Consider the following 15,330-nt stretch of genomic DNA (forward strand, 5'->3'; position numbering starts at 1 on the left):
ATGCTAATTTTCAAGTGAAACAACTTGTAAAATTTTCTGCTCAGTACTTGATTGAGAATATATGCATGCACACAGGCTGAGTTCCAGCAGCACTTCTAGGCCAGTTAGCACTCTTACAAACACTGCTCCTATTTCTCTATATCCCAGCAGTAAGAGCATCCCTGTTAGGCTAATGTGCTTGCAAGGCCAAATTATCTTAAATCTGTTGAAGTGTACTAAACAAAACTTCTGCAGTCTGAGAAGGACTTTGGCTTCATAGAAATGTGTATTTCTTTGGAACTCCAAATGAGTGAGGTGTGAAGGTGCTTCTCCATAACTTGCTAGTGTTTCCTAACTTTTGCTCACATTGCCTTGAACGTTCCTGTTTTTGTAGGGAACTAATACTTGAAATTGCTTTTTAAAAAATATATTCCAATATAAGTGAAGGTTTACATTTTACAGAAGCACAAGTATCTTAAATTTTCTTAGCCTTGCTATAGCTTTGGGAATAGTACAACTTGGCATAGATTCAAGAAGGTAAGGCAGGCATAACACTCAGCCAATGAAAGACTGGGTTTGTTGTTTCCTATTTTATTGTTTTGGCACAGTAAAAACATAGTTGCAAATGCCAAGATTTAGGGTTTTTTTGAAGAAATAGCAGGGGAAAAAGTGTCTTGCCAATGCTGACAGTTCTTCAGAAATGATGGCCTAGTGATAGATGGAAAACTGGCGTTAGACCTTTTCCTTTTCTGTACGGCTTTGTGTTGATATGACTGTCACTACTTTCACTACTTCTTTGTTCATTGCATTAACCATGTACCTTTAGTTTAGCAGAGAAAACCAGGGAGATGATGGCCCATTGCTCTGAGGACTGACTATGCATATAAATACCTTATTTCCTGGCTACTTCTGCACACATTCCAAAACCAATAGAAGATGTTAAAAGTGCCTGTTTCAAGCTATAGTGGGATTCTGTGCAGGTTCAGGAAAGCAATGAGAATAATTTAGGCCAATGTAAAATGCGGTAACTTCATAGTGCCTGAAATACTGTGGATGTATTTCAGCTGGAACTTGGGCTCTGTAAAAGATAATACAGGTTTTGGAGTTAAAGGAAACTATCTGGAAGCTGAGTCAGGGTACAGTAACTTTTATGGTAATGTCCTTCTGACAGTTCTTCATGCTGCCTATTATTCTGCTTTTGGTGTAAATACCAAAACACACTTTCTGAGCAGCACATGAGATTGTGTTGCTGTAATTTGTGCATATTATTAGTTCTGAAAATCATTGGGGTTTTTAAACTTCTTTTGAAGGAGAAATTTGTGCAGAGATTTTTTCTATATTTTTAGTGGAACCTATGAGAATTGCTGTACTGCTATGACTGCTTGTGTAAATGTTGTTAACCATAAGCTGGTGTTTAGGTGATTTTGTTTTATATAATGCAGTAATAAATAGATCAAAATAAAAGTTTTCATTTTACCAGGGGAACATGAATGTGGCAGCTCTGTTCAAAGAAACCTTACCGTCCAGGAGGCAGCTGCATATTTAAAAGTAAGTAAATGAGTTATTTTTCATTGATTGTATAGAAGATCTCTATAAGTTACAATTTGCAAGGCCTGTTTTTGTATCTACTGTATTGACTAAAATTTGACTTAGTATTGAATAGTATTTGGAAGTGATCAGAACTGATGACTTCAGTACATACTACATATGATTTTTATTTGGGGATGTAGTGAGCATTTGGGGAGAGGGAGGGTAAAAGAAACAGAATTAATGACAATGAAAGTGTAGCGAGTAGTGCTTCAGTGACATGCAGGGCTTTTTCGATGGAAATAGTTGACCAAGATGAAAATAATACATTTATAATACTCAAATATATAGATGCTTCTCTGAAAATCACTGTTTTGGTTTTTGAGACTTAGTAGAAAGGGATACTCTTCCATTCTTTGTGGAGAATGGTTGATGGGTAGATCTGTGCAAGCAGCCTGACAGGCAGCAGCTGTTTGGAGAGGCTATTCATTGATGCTTTAAATAGAAATGGTCAAAAAAAGGCCTTTTTTTAAATTTGATCACTGTGCAGTATTTTGAAATCCCACTCGCTGTTATTCCCCTGCCTCACTCCCCAAATAAAAGATGACTCTTTCCTTGTCTTGACAGCTGTAGGGTTTATTTTAGCCCATGCTGGTGTACCCTTCAGTGGAAAAGTACTTGCAGCTTTTAAGAGGCAGAGAGTGTAAGATTTCTTTGATTGGATGGGGAGGAGGTAAACTGATGTATGTAATATACAAATGTGTAGAAATTTTATGTTTTGGCAAATGTGTATGTACTAGATAAAAAGGGGCAATGCTTTAGAGCATCCCAAAGAAGCTGCTAACACTGGTTTATGGTTTGGCAATAATAATCTATATCAGTTAAAATCAGTCCATTGTGGAAAAAATTAAGGTTATGCCCTAGAGCTGATTGTCTTGCCTATCTGTTATGCTGAAAGAATGACATAACTGTTCACTGTTACCGTAACTGTTTTAGCTGTGCTAGAAAACTCAAGTTTAATATGAAAAATTGTTGCTTTGTAGGAAGTCTAATTTAACCATATAGCTTCTTTGCAGAATTTGTGTGTTCACTGATTAAATTTTCAATACTTTAGTCTCAAAGGTAAAATAAAACCATTACTGTCTTTTCTTAAGTACTTATGCTTGGCTTCTAAGCCAATGTGAGGTTCAGAGGAAAGATGAAAATAAAACTTTTTTGGGACTGTAATTTCAAATACAACAGTTACTTCCATTTTCACTTTTCTCTTTTTGCAAAAGAGCATGCAAGATGAGCTATGGAGAAAACCTTAGCTCAGATAGCAGTGAGTGTTATCCTATTAGAATTAATATAAAATAATTTTTTAAAAGTCAATGTAGTGATGTCAGTTCTTGATCTACAAATCCTGGATTTTTTTTCAAAATATCTGTTAAAACTATATTTACTCAAGCTTCTTAAAAAAGAATGGAGCATGGAACTGCTTTCATAGGAGGCGTTTCCAGCAGAGTTCAGATGCAGTTGAAGTTTCACTCTCGGAGTAGATTTCCAGCGATCGCCGCCTAGTGGCTGAGTAGTTTTTTCTTACTCTAGAGTTGTGACTAAAACAGTGAACGTGGCTTGGCTTTTCAAATACTTCTGAGTTTGAGGGATGCTGGTGAGTCTGGGAACTGCTTGTAGCACAAATAGATTTACTTTATGCAGTGGACACGTACTGAAAACCTGAAGTATCAGGAATGAAACAATATAGTTTTAACTACTGCTCTGTATAGTATCTCAGTTTTATTTGCATAATAAGTCCCTGGTTGTTTATGAAATTACTGATTAATATTGTATTTTGACAGAATTTAGATCCAGAATATGAAAGTGTACTTAACACATCATTACAATGGATCTTGAATAGTGGGGAAGATGTTGGCATAAAGTAAGTGGTGTTTATTTCTTAATTTAATTTCTTCTAAGAGAATGTGTCCTTTTTCATAAGTACTGTATGTTTTTGAATAGGTGTCTCAGCAATGACCCTAATGAGATGGATGTCACTAACGTGACAGATGTGAAGTATCTGGAATCCACTAGTCCAAAGATGTCTTTCAGGTGTCGTTTTCGCCGTGCGTTTGTTAATGTAACTCACAGATTATCAATATTGCTTTGGGGTAAGTTAATAAAACAGTCAACCTTTTTTTTGTTGTAACTCCTATTTATCTAAGTGCATGGAGAAAAGCAAGTTTAGAGAAAGTTTTTATTCAGCCATAAAACTTAGAGTTTCCGTTCATATCCTGATTAAATTGGGGTTTGATATGCATTTCTATTGCACCACTGTATTTCCACACTGGTTGTTATCATCTGCTTCTGTAGTCAGCTGAACATATTCATTCTTTGGGAAATCTTTTTCCCTGCCAGAGCAACATCTTATGGCTTTCAAAAGTTCCATGTTGAACTGACCAGAAAAAGCAAACTGTTCAGTAAAAAGATGATAGCCTTAATTTTGAGGATATTTCACTGTTATTCCAGGAAGTTTAAAAAATAACTGCAGAAAAGATAATCTGGAGTACTGAGCTGTTCTTAAAACAATAAATGTTTTCCTAGAAGTAGCTGCTCTTTCAAGTGGAAGAGTTTGTTTTCAGGCAGCAAGTACAGTGTATTTCACTAGTTTTGAATGTACAGTGCTTGTTAGATAGTCTACTTCTGAAGTATGCTTTGTAAACTCTGTTAAATATCCAGTGCTCTAATACTGCTTAAAGTGTATTATGCATGTTAATGCAGGTGTAGCAATGGTTTGGGGAGTCTTACACTACATGAAATACCGTTGGGCAAAAGAGGAAGAAGAAACAAAGCAGATGTATGATATGGTGGTGAAAATCATAGGTATGACATGTTTAATTGTGTCTGATATATCTGTATCAGCTTTGTATAAGCTTTCAGAGTACTGTTAATTAATTCAGTTAATGTTTCTTCATGTTTAGTTGTCATACTGTTAGAGTTCTTGGTCCAGTGTGATCTGTGTGTTTTATTTCTCCTTTAAAATACCCCATCCTTTAAAACTAATCAAAGCTTTTGACATGAAGCTTGTAATTTGTGAATTACATCAACATGGCTATAAAGTTGCCATTGACTTGGTAGTTTTTTGTCCTCCTGTTGAATACAAATATAAATATGATGTTTGTTTACTGAAGTATAGTGATATGTTGCTTTCTGTATGTGTTTTTTCAGCTAACTTCAGGTAAAATATCCACTCCAAAAATGTGTGGTAGCTCTCAATACCATCCTTAATGTTTTTTTCATAGAAAAAGCAGCTTTTTAGTTAATTACTTTTAGCAGGAGGTTTTTCAGCAAAATAGTATGCACAACTGAGATCTGAAATCCTCTCTTTCTACTTGAAGCCACAGTATTAGCAGTAGGTTCAGTTTGTAGTCTTTCTGTTTGGAGTCTTGTAGTCTTGCTTAAGTTGTTCTATTACATTCACTCATGGTAGTCACGATAAATACAGAGATGGTAGAGGAATCAAAACTGTTCTGTTTTAACCATGTGCCTACCTTTTTTGTCTGCAAATCAAGTTTTGTTGAGGTGGAAGGAAAGCACTTTATTTTCAAAGATGGCCATCTTTACTAACACTTAAAAAGTACCAGTCAAGAGTAAATGTAAGAACTGTCTTCCTTTACTTCAAAGTTACTTGGGATACCTAGATATGCTGTTAATTTGCCTTAAGAATGTTTTGGAAAAAACAATGATTCAAAATGCCAGAGAAACCTAACTATTGAAATCAGGAAGAGTGTTCAGAGTAGCTGTTAATTGCCAGAAGTGATAGTTTTCTTAATGTTTGCATGAGCTACAAGGTTATCAGTTTGGTTTCTTTTTTTTTTTGTCCTCAGATGTTCTAAGAAGCCACAGTGAGGCGTGTTCAGAAAATAAAGAGTTGCAGCCTTACATGCCAATTTTGCATGTGCGTGATTCTCTAATACCACCTCAGGACAGGTGCGTTCTCACTAGAAGTACTGAAAGGGGGGGAAAAATAGTAAAAATAAATTGGTCAATTAACTTAATTTCAGATAAAAATAACTTAATTTCTTAATAGATTGCACAGTGTAGTGTTTTGGAGTTTCCTATTGATACAGATGGTGGAAAAGCATTGGATTCTCTTACATTGGATTCAACTATGCAGGTTGTTGTTATGCTAACTTTGTGATTCTTGTTTCAATTTTTAAGGAGGAAGATGAATAAAGTCTGGAACAGAGCAGTTGACTTTCTTGCAGCAAATGAATCTAGAGTTCGCACAGAGACACGAAGAGTGGGCGGTGCCGAGTTCTTGGTCTGGAAGTGGATGCAACCTTCTGCAGCATGTGACAAAATTTTAGTGATACCATCAAAAGTGTGGCAAGGCCAAGGTACTGAAGATGTATTTTGCAGATACAATTGTCTTAATTCTGCATCTAACTTAAAAATGGTACTCTGTTGCTTGAAAACAGGCATGAAAGACTTGTTTTCTCTCTTGCATTTAAGGATTGTTATAAACTGTTAGTGCTACTTTTCTATTATCTTGTTTTATGGACTTACTTGTGGTGCATTGTGTCTGCCTTGTTTTCAAGGGAAGGTAGCTTTTCTGTTATAGCTACTGCAGAAATATGCAGTGGGTATTCAGCCAAAGTGAGTTACTATTTCTTTTTTTGTGAATTTAAAAAGAATACTCTTTAGTTGGTCAAATTCTGACATGCTTACACTTACTGTTAGTAGTGTAATTGTTTGTGTATGACAGCAGGTAAATTGTGTCTTGCAGACTTAGATTTCCTACTGTTAAGTTGCCAGTAAGCTGCCTAAAGACAAAGTTAGGGGGAAGAGATAATTATTTTAAAAGGGAAATTGCCAGGACAAAAGACTTCTCAATTAGGAAAATGTGCATTTGGAACATCTAATAGTGTTAGATGTTCTATCTCTGTCATAAATGTTTTTCTACACAGCATTTGTTTTTCAGACTGTGGTTAGCATTTGCTTTAATAGAGAAGGTAGTTTGTCATACATGGATTTTTCAGGGGTCTGTCACTTTTCAGTTTTATCATGAAACCAAATGGCAAGAATTTAATAGGTTTGCAGTTTTATGTCTGCAGTGCTCATATTTTCCTGGTTTGAAAAGCCTTCCTTGGTTTTTCTTTCTGCTTCATGTTAAGCTTCAGGTTTTGGTTTGCTCTTTTTCTTTTTGTCAATGAAAAATTGAAACTATAGGATTTGAATTCTGATTTGCAATTTAAAAAGAATGGTCATTTCTATCTCTGCCTGAGTGTGAAAGTAAGTAATATCATTATCTACTTCTTAAACTTATACTATTGGTTTTAGCATTGCATTTCTCATTTTAAATAATTCATTGGAAATGAGGGCTGCTTTTTTAAAAGTACCACATGAATGCTGCTGCAGGCTTGAGGTTCTGTTTGCAGTAGTAGTAATGTGGCATTCTGCTGTGACAACTGTATTGCTGAATTTCTCAATTTCTCAAAGTTTTCTTGAGTGAAATGTGTATGTGAACTTAATTCCAGGAGTTGTGGAACCTTTTCTTTCCAGGACATTGTACATTAGGGATGTGCAAGTGCTTTAGTTGCAATACAGAAATGGTGGGTTTTGTCAACAGCTGTTATCTCTGTAGTAGTGCCACGATTGAATTTCAAGCACTTAAATTGAACACAGCTTCTGCAAACCATATATGTATTATAAATCTGAATCTTCTACATATTGTATTGTTCAGTGCAGGCTGGGAAACATCATGCTCTAGTTTCAATTTGCAGCTCATTTGCTCTCAGTTTTTCTTGTCCTGTTTGACTGCAGTATAAATCACACCATGGCATTCTGTCCTGTATTAGAAATGGGATTGGATTCTCCTCACCTGGAGAGCCCTCAGTGTGTGATAGCTCAGGTGGTGTTTTGCTACCTGTAATACACATTCAAGAGTGTAAACGGAACAGTGGTCTCCAACACTTCCTAGAAAGACTGCTGTAGTAGTATTGATATGCACCATCCCAGTCTGAGCATCTGATAACCTGCTTCAGCTTATTGCAAATATGGACAGAATAACTTGATCTCTCAGCTGTGGCTGTCGTCTGTATGTCGTTTAGAGAGTATGTACTACAACTTCCTGTTTCCTATTGCATAGGATGTATCAAAATCCATTCTGTTGCAGTCCTTTTAATTGCAGTTTTTCTGATTTCCTTGTTATGTTTGAAGTTTAGTGAAGATCTTTGAAGAGCTGAAATTGCATACTTTGGCTCTAACAGAAGGGCGTGGAAATGGGGTGCCTGAAACTACAGTGGGTTATTTGGGCTCATATTATTTGATTATTTGGACAGTCAGCAGGCAAAGGCAATTTTCACATGCAAAGGCTCTTTCTGTTTTGCACTCCTTGTGTTCAAATGACTGTTGGAAATAGTTCTGTTGCATAAGTCTCATGCTTTTTGCCCTGCTATTTCTTTCCTGATGTTAGGAATTCTACATGTATGTGTCACTTTCTTTCTTGGAAGTATGCATTAACTGGAATTTAAGTTCATACTCCAGTTCTGATGTTTGAATGTATAAGTTCATAAATCTAGATACTCTTCAAGGCTGCTATGCCCTCAACAGACTCAGCATATAGCAAATCATAATGAATTATTGGGTCTGAATCTTGTGAATAACTTTCAAGCTTGCAGTTTTTTAACCATCTGAGATCTGGTAGTGTTCTGTAGCAGAGAACAATACTTGAGCATGCGCAATTGAAGAAGAAACCCTTTTCAGAAAGGCCTGTCATCATTTTACAAGGGTATCCATTAATGATAGTGTGCATTTTAACTCTTGGGACCTGTAGCTTGCCTGAGATCTAATGCCTGCTGTCTGTTAGCAGTGTGTTAAAGCATCACTGTGACATTTTGTCCAGTTCTTCAGGGTGCAGCCTGTGTTTTGACAGTTTAGTTTGTTTTTGGTTTTTTTTCTGGATCAGAATAAATTCTGGTGCCATTCCTTTGAAATATTACCTACTGGATACAGTAGCTGTATTTGTTAAAAAGAAAAGGGTAGGTAAGCTAATTGTAGGGTAGACAAATGCAATGTTTTGAAAACAATATACAAGGGAATAGTCAATTGAGAAACAATCTGGATCATGCCAAGTGATTTAATTAAATCTCACAGTGGAGAGAACCCCACAATTCTAGTGTGTTCAGTTTGCTTTTGAAAGAACAGATACAATTGTCCTATCGCACCTTTGATAACTGGAACTCTGAAGAAAGCTAGGTAGGCAGGCCTGCAGTGTAGCTAAGCTAACAGTACAAGCTAAAGTTCCTTGACAGCTCTGGAGATGAGATAAAGAGGTTCTCTGAAGTACCACGTCTAGGGTGATATTTCATCCTGCAGCGTGGAAGATAACCTGTTACCTTCTGTGAATGACACCCCTCCTCCCCGGCTTGTGAGAACATAATCCTTTCTCTGAACAAAAACAAACAAAAAAACCCCAAACCACAATTATACTCTGAACTATTGCAAGAAAACTGGATTTCATGCTGCTTGTAAAATTCAGTATCCATCCTGTGTTTGTCTTCTATAGCTGAATTAGCTATATTAAACCTCAATTCAACCATACTTTTCTCTTTGGTGATATTAATTTCAGCATCTTCCATGTGTAGTAAAGAACCGCATGATGTATAAAAGAACATATTTTCAATATTTTCAGGTAATTGTTTTCTTTTTTTTTTCTTGCCTTTGATAAGAAGGGTTAGTACTTATTAAATTGCAGTGATCCATGGCTTAACATTGAAAAAACCTGGTTTTAAGAAACATGGCTACCTATATTTGATGCAAGTATTCAGCCTTATCAGGTTCATCAAATTTACATCTAAAGATCTTTTGGGTTGTCTTGTAACCCATGGTGGTGATACTTGGGAACTCCTTTTGTAATAATATGCTAGTAATTCAAGGGGTATAGAAAGCTGTACTGCAATCTCTTCAATGGTCATTTTGAAGCCAGTGCAAGAGATACTTCTTCCATCATAGACAGTAATAAAGGGGTTGACAAAAGCACATGTGTTTAGCTGCTGCTGCTCTTCAAATCTGGAATGATAGTGATATTCAGTTTGAGGTAGTAAAATAATGTACATTATGAATTAAATAAAAAGTAGCTTCCTTTTCTTGAAAGTGCTCAGTAATCCCCATGGGGAATTTATGAAAGTCCTGAGTTTTTTCCCACCAGTGGCTTACTACACAAAGTTGTGTCTCTGCTTCCCTATTTCATCTCTACCTTTTCATCTTTGTCTTGTAAGCATTACTCCTTAGACCTGTGTAGAAAAAGATGTGAGATACTTAGTTAACCAGTGTGTAGCTTATACTGTTGTCCTGCAAGAATGTTTGCTTATGCCCTTATCAAGAATATTTTGTATGCTCCACACCAATGTAACTTTTCAAATAATCAGTACTCTATTCTGAACAGCTTTGTCACTGAAGCAACTTCTTTTAGAGGAGGGGGAGAATCAGTTGTTACAGATGTGAAATGAAGTTCAAGAGACATCACTTAACTATGCTGGTTTCAGTTTTGCTGTGTAGGTACAACATTAACTTGCCTGTGTCTTCTCTACCCTCTCTTTTTTGGTGCCATTTCTGGTATACATATTAAGGTTATTATTGTTCTAGCATTAATTTCACACTTCACTGATTTCCATGTAATTTTTTCCCTTATACATGAAAAGCTCCATCTAAGTTGCAAAAGTTACTTTTAATTTAGCATGATTTTGAGAAGTTTTTTTGAGAAAAGACAGAGTTCATCTTTATTTTCATATGCTGCACTGCCCTGGGCACACTTCCCTACTGGTAGGATGTTACATTTAGTTAGAAGCAGTTTAGTCTTGTGCTGATGGTAGGCTCTTCTGGCTGAGGTTATCTCAGTAAGCACCTGAGATCTTCCAGTCAAAAGGACATCAAAGTTATTAGAAACTGGAACAGGCAAAGAATAGTTTATATAGGTAACTACACTAAAGGGTGAATTCCCCATTTAGTTACTTTTGGATAGCTCAGTGGTTTAACTGCTTCCATAAATATCAGTTTGGAGGTTTTTTAGTTCATAAACAGCTTGCAGAAATGTTGATCCTCTGGGTCTAGGATCTCTGCAAATAACCTCGCTATTCTTTATCCTTGGATTAAAACCATGTGCTGAATAAACCTAGTTATAAACAATCAGCACATAATTTCCTCAACCCCACACCTTTTCAGGTCCAGGTCCATGACTAGGCCACCCCAGATCACCTTCTCCAGTATGGTGTGGTGCCCCAGTGTACAATATGCTGGTGACATTTCACCCCCCCCTTGATCTGCTGGAGCCAACCTCCATAAGTAAGGTAAGTCCATGTATTTTTCAATGTTGCTTAGTTCTGTAAAGTTTTTATTGTATACCCTATGTATAATTTTTAATGAGGGGCAAAAAACTTTACAAAACCATGTGCTATTGAAAAAGGACTTGTCCTTAAACTATAGGCAGCTTAGAGATAGATGCAGTGTCACCAGCATACTTAGAAATCTCTTCCCAAGACAAAAACAGACAGTTATTACAGGTGTTGGTGACTTGCACTCTGTGCGCATGTGTTCTTAATAAGAACATTTCTAGTTATTTGGGGAACTTGCAGTAGGTTGGATATTAGAATTGGAGGTTACCTTTTCTAATTTCTAGTTGGTAATTATATTTCATTTGTCTTGAGAATTTACATAAGAATAAGTTTTTCTACGCAGTATCTCCAGGCAGTGAATTTTCTCTTGGTTAGTGCTTGTCTTTCACAAGCTGTGTCTTCCACATGACTTAATTTTGTCTGTGTGACACAGTTTTTGTTTGGGTGGCATACAGAAGAGCAGCAGTGTTCATGTGTTTTGGATGTACTTTCAAGATTTTAAAAGATCAGCAGTAAGAAGCACAGACATCTGCCCACAACAGGCACTTCTGACCCTTGGAATGTAACATCCTGAATATGTTAAATTTTTCTAAAGTAGAATTGCAAAGGAGAAGCATTAATAGCAGTTTTTTTGTTGTTGATATTTTAATCTTATGTTCAAACTCTTGAATCTACTTAGTCTTCAAAGTAAAATTTCCTTCAAGCCTTGAAAGCTGTTTTACTAGGCTATCCCCTTTCATTTCCACTGCTGATTTGTTGGCCCTTCTCAAGGTATGGAGCTGCCTTATCTGAATCTGAAGTGGCCCTTGATTCCTTTTCTCATGGTACAGTCTTCTCTTGTGACTCTCACAAGTAGAACTTGTGAACTTTAATGAAGTTACTATTTATTTTAGGATTTCAGAATGTGTTTTGTGGCACTGTTCAGCTTTGAGTTACTCTGTAATTTTTGATTTTCATTTTTCTTCTTATATCTGTTTTATCCTCTGGTATGTTTCATTTCAGATTTTTAGAAGCTTCTGATCATGTGTGATCATTTAGGGCTATAAAGGCTCTGTCCTTTTAGCACATCCTTGACATGTTACTGCACTACAAATATAATGCAACATCCATCTTAAGGTCTCCTTATTTATTAGCCAGATGGGCAGCATATTGCCCCAAAAGTAGAAAAAATGAAAATTTCATCAGGCAATTAGAGCTGTATGGTTAACTTCCAGTTCCAAAAGTTTACTCCAGGTGTTGTGTATATCTGGATTTTCATGGAGATGTAGTGCAAATCCTTTCTTTTCAAGTATATGTTATTTTTAAAAATATCCTGAATTCCTTCCATGTGGCCTGGATATAAGAGAGTGTCTTAAATGTAGAGGTTTTAAGTATAAAAAATTAAGCAAAATATGGTATGTTTTCTTCAGTGTGGTAGAAGACTGTGTGAAACTAATTTGCTTGAATTCTTTCATATATGAAATAAACTTACTTCTGAGTAAAACTAGAAAGGTATTAATGTATAAAGTTGACATTTCTTACCTCAATGGCATTATGCCTGTAAATAATTAATATTTAATTTATTTTTCTTTCTAGCATTTCATCTAGATAGAAGAAATTCACCCCCGAACAGCTTGACACCATGTCTAAAGATTCGCAATATGTTTGATCCAGTTATGTAAGTAAAAGCAGTTATCTGTCTGTATTTCTGCATTCTTTTGGAAGATTCCATTTCTTACCTCTGAGAGGGGTTTGGAAGAAGTGAAGAAACATGAACATGTTGAAAAAAACAGGTTGTAAAAAAAAATGTTTCTCTTAACATCTTTGAGAAGACATAAAAAATCTTAACAATCTGTCTTCTGTCCTTCATTGTATTGCTCTGTGTCTTTGGCTCATTTCTTGAAGGATGTGGCATATAGTCAAACTACTTGGAGCAATGACTGATCTTTATCCATTAATTAAATTTGTAATGTTCAATTGTATCAACTGACAGAGGAGACTCCTGTGGCCTGACAACAGATTGTAAGTTTTTAAAGTATTGCTCAACATTCTGGAGTATTTGGACTGCTACAAAGCTTGCACAGTTTGCATTTAAAAGGCTGAATTTAAATTGCTTTAATGGCACTGTGACTGCCTAATTTTGAAGCAAATGGATTTTTGTAGTGGGAACAAATTAGTGCTGTGTACTGGCTTCTAATGCTCATGTAATTCTCATAATTCTGAAGTATGTACTGTGTATGAATAAGTAACAAGCTTATTTAATGTACTGAAAGCTAAGGAAAAATAATAAATTTTTTTTGTAATCTTTTAAATCTTCATCTACTCCACTTTTCTGTAGTATCGCCTTTGGCTGTGGACTAGATCGTGGTAGGAGTTGGGAACTAACACATAGGTTATGCCAGATAATCCTGTGTAAGCTTTGAAGTCTCTTTGTCCACTGTAAAGAGATACAGGAACTCCAATAACTTCTCTGGAGTAAATTATTCCTTAATGTGATTATACAAGGGAAAAATACAGAGGCTGTGTCTTACAAGGGTACATGTGAGATGCTACCTCAATAATACAACCTATTGATTAGGACAGGAACTAGGGGAGGACATCAGCGTATGGACACAAGTGATTGCTAAGTTTGGATGTATTTATTCAGCCTTTTTTCTAGCCACACTTAATTAGTTTAATTCCTTGCCTTATTAACTGAAAAGCTGTTAGTTAATTTAGCTGAAGACAGTGTTACCTCTCACATAGAGAAGTACTCCAAAAACCTTTTCTCAGTGTCTTTAAGATTTAATGTCTGGTCAAAGACACCAGCTTCTGTAGCTTCTATAATAATTTTCAGGTTGGAGTAGGGTGAGCAAGACTGAAATTTCAGGGGTTCTTGAAGCAAATTGATCCTCCTGTAGGAGGATTAAAACATGAGATTTGCAGAGAATTTTAAGTGATATCAACATCCTTATTGTAGATGCTTCAAAGGAGACTTTGTGAGCTGTATTGGTTAGTCTGAGTGGTACTGAAATAAGTCCATTCCTGAAGCTTCACTGTAATATTTATTGGTATGTGGTATTGGCTATTTTCCTGTTTCAGAATGTTAGCAGTTCAAAATGTCTGCTGTTAATGGAACTAATTACTGAGGTGTTATTTTTGTCATAACAGTCTCCCTTTTTAGCCTTTATCTTTGCTGTAAGTTTCAGTGCTTTTCAGTACTGACCCAGCCCATGCCCAATAGGTGCATTTAAAAGCCCCAACATTTATAGACTAGGAGTTGTGTTTTGACACTTGTCTTTAGTGCCTATGTCCAGTCAGCTATTTGGAACATTACAACTTCTAATACATTGAATTTTTGTAGACCTTTTCTTTTGGAAGCTGACCTAGCTCCATTACTGGACTTCTGGATTGCATTCATAGTGGGATCCAATTCCATATTGTACTCCCTAGTGCATTCTTCTTCTGTGAGCTGTCTTTCAGAGGACTGTTGTTTAAGGAAATAGTTCTTATCATACCCTTGTAGTTGTCTTAAAGAAAACACAAATAAAAATCCAGAGCCCTCAGTGCAAGACAAACTGTATTATTAATCTGCTTGTGTCATTAGAGGAAGGAGGCTTATGTTCTTGTTCCAGACCTGAAAGGGATGAATGCTTTCATCCATCTAAAACCACCTAAAACACAGAATGTACCAGTCTCTGTGATTAGATTGTCAAGTATTGTTTTGACGTTGGCTGTGGGTACAAGGTATGTTTAACAAAACTAGTTTTAGCTGCTCTTACAGTGACTGTATACTGACAATAATTACTGAATTCCTTTCAGTGATTACACCAGTAGCTGTTAGAAGCAGCCCCATGAAAAACATCTTTTTTCTTGGCTTGAGAATCATCTGGGAATATAGTGGTTAACTTTTTTTATTAATATTAGCACAGCACATAATCACCTCTCTACTGCCAAAAGTCAGGGAGGAATCATATCAAGGGAACAACTTGTCCAACTTGTTCACTTGTACATTATGAACCCTCACATCACAGCATCAGACTTTGTTGTGTGTTCTAGACATTTACTGTGCAAGGCAGAAACATGTTTTTTTAACTATCAGTCTAAGCACCAGTTGGATAGGCCCATTATAGGACAACACCCCACCCCCCAAAGAAGTTACTTCTCTTGATTTGTAAGGTTGAATTTTCTAAAGTGGACTATGGGAGCCAATTTATGGTGTATTCAGTAGGAAAAGTATTTAACCTGTCCCAGAGGCATTTACCAGAAAATTATGTAAAGTTACAGAGAAACCAGACTCAGTAGGGAAGTATGAGAATGTTGTGACTGTTTAAAGAATTACATAGTCCCTTAAATTTTTCATTGTTTGCCTAGGGAAATAGGTGATCACTGGCATCTAGCAATTCAAGAAGCAATCTTGGAGAAGTGCAGTGATAATGATGGAATTGTTCATATTGCCGTAGACAAAAATTCACGTGAGGTGAGTGTCTTTCCA

At 36.2% G+C, this 15,330-nt stretch overlaps 1 protein-coding gene across 2 annotated transcripts in view; it reads left to right on the forward strand.

Annotated features, from left to right (window-relative positions):
* Window positions 1-15,330, forward strand: part of LEMD3 (LEM domain containing 3) — a 41,272-nt gene that overhangs the window by 23,359 nt on the left and 2,583 nt on the right. The window contains exons 4-12 of one of the 2 annotated variants that reach the window (XR_009418484.1): window positions 1,460-1,527; window positions 3,345-3,424; window positions 3,505-3,653; window positions 4,264-4,365; window positions 5,370-5,472; window positions 5,704-5,882; window positions 10,708-10,832; window positions 12,453-12,534; window positions 15,210-15,312. Coding sequence is in view for 1 of the 2 variants with exons in the window: in XM_059472190.1 (XP_059328173.1) it covers window positions 1,460-1,527; window positions 3,345-3,424; window positions 3,505-3,653; window positions 4,264-4,365; window positions 5,370-5,472; window positions 5,704-5,882; window positions 12,453-12,534; window positions 15,210-15,315 (869 nt within the window). In the remaining variant the exon portion in view is untranslated. Of the gene's footprint in view, window positions 1-1,459; window positions 1,528-3,344; window positions 3,425-3,504; window positions 3,654-4,263; window positions 4,366-5,369; window positions 5,473-5,703; window positions 5,883-10,707; window positions 10,833-12,452; window positions 12,535-15,209; window positions 15,316-15,330 lie in introns of those variants that run through there. The other variant, XM_059472190.1, reaches the window with a different exon arrangement.

Source organism: Ammospiza nelsoni, chromosome 5, assembly GCF_027579445.1.
Source record: "Ammospiza nelsoni isolate bAmmNel1 chromosome 5, bAmmNel1.pri, whole genome shotgun sequence".
In the NCBI taxonomy this organism is placed as follows: domain Eukaryota; kingdom Metazoa; phylum Chordata; class Aves; order Passeriformes; family Passerellidae; genus Ammospiza; species Ammospiza nelsoni.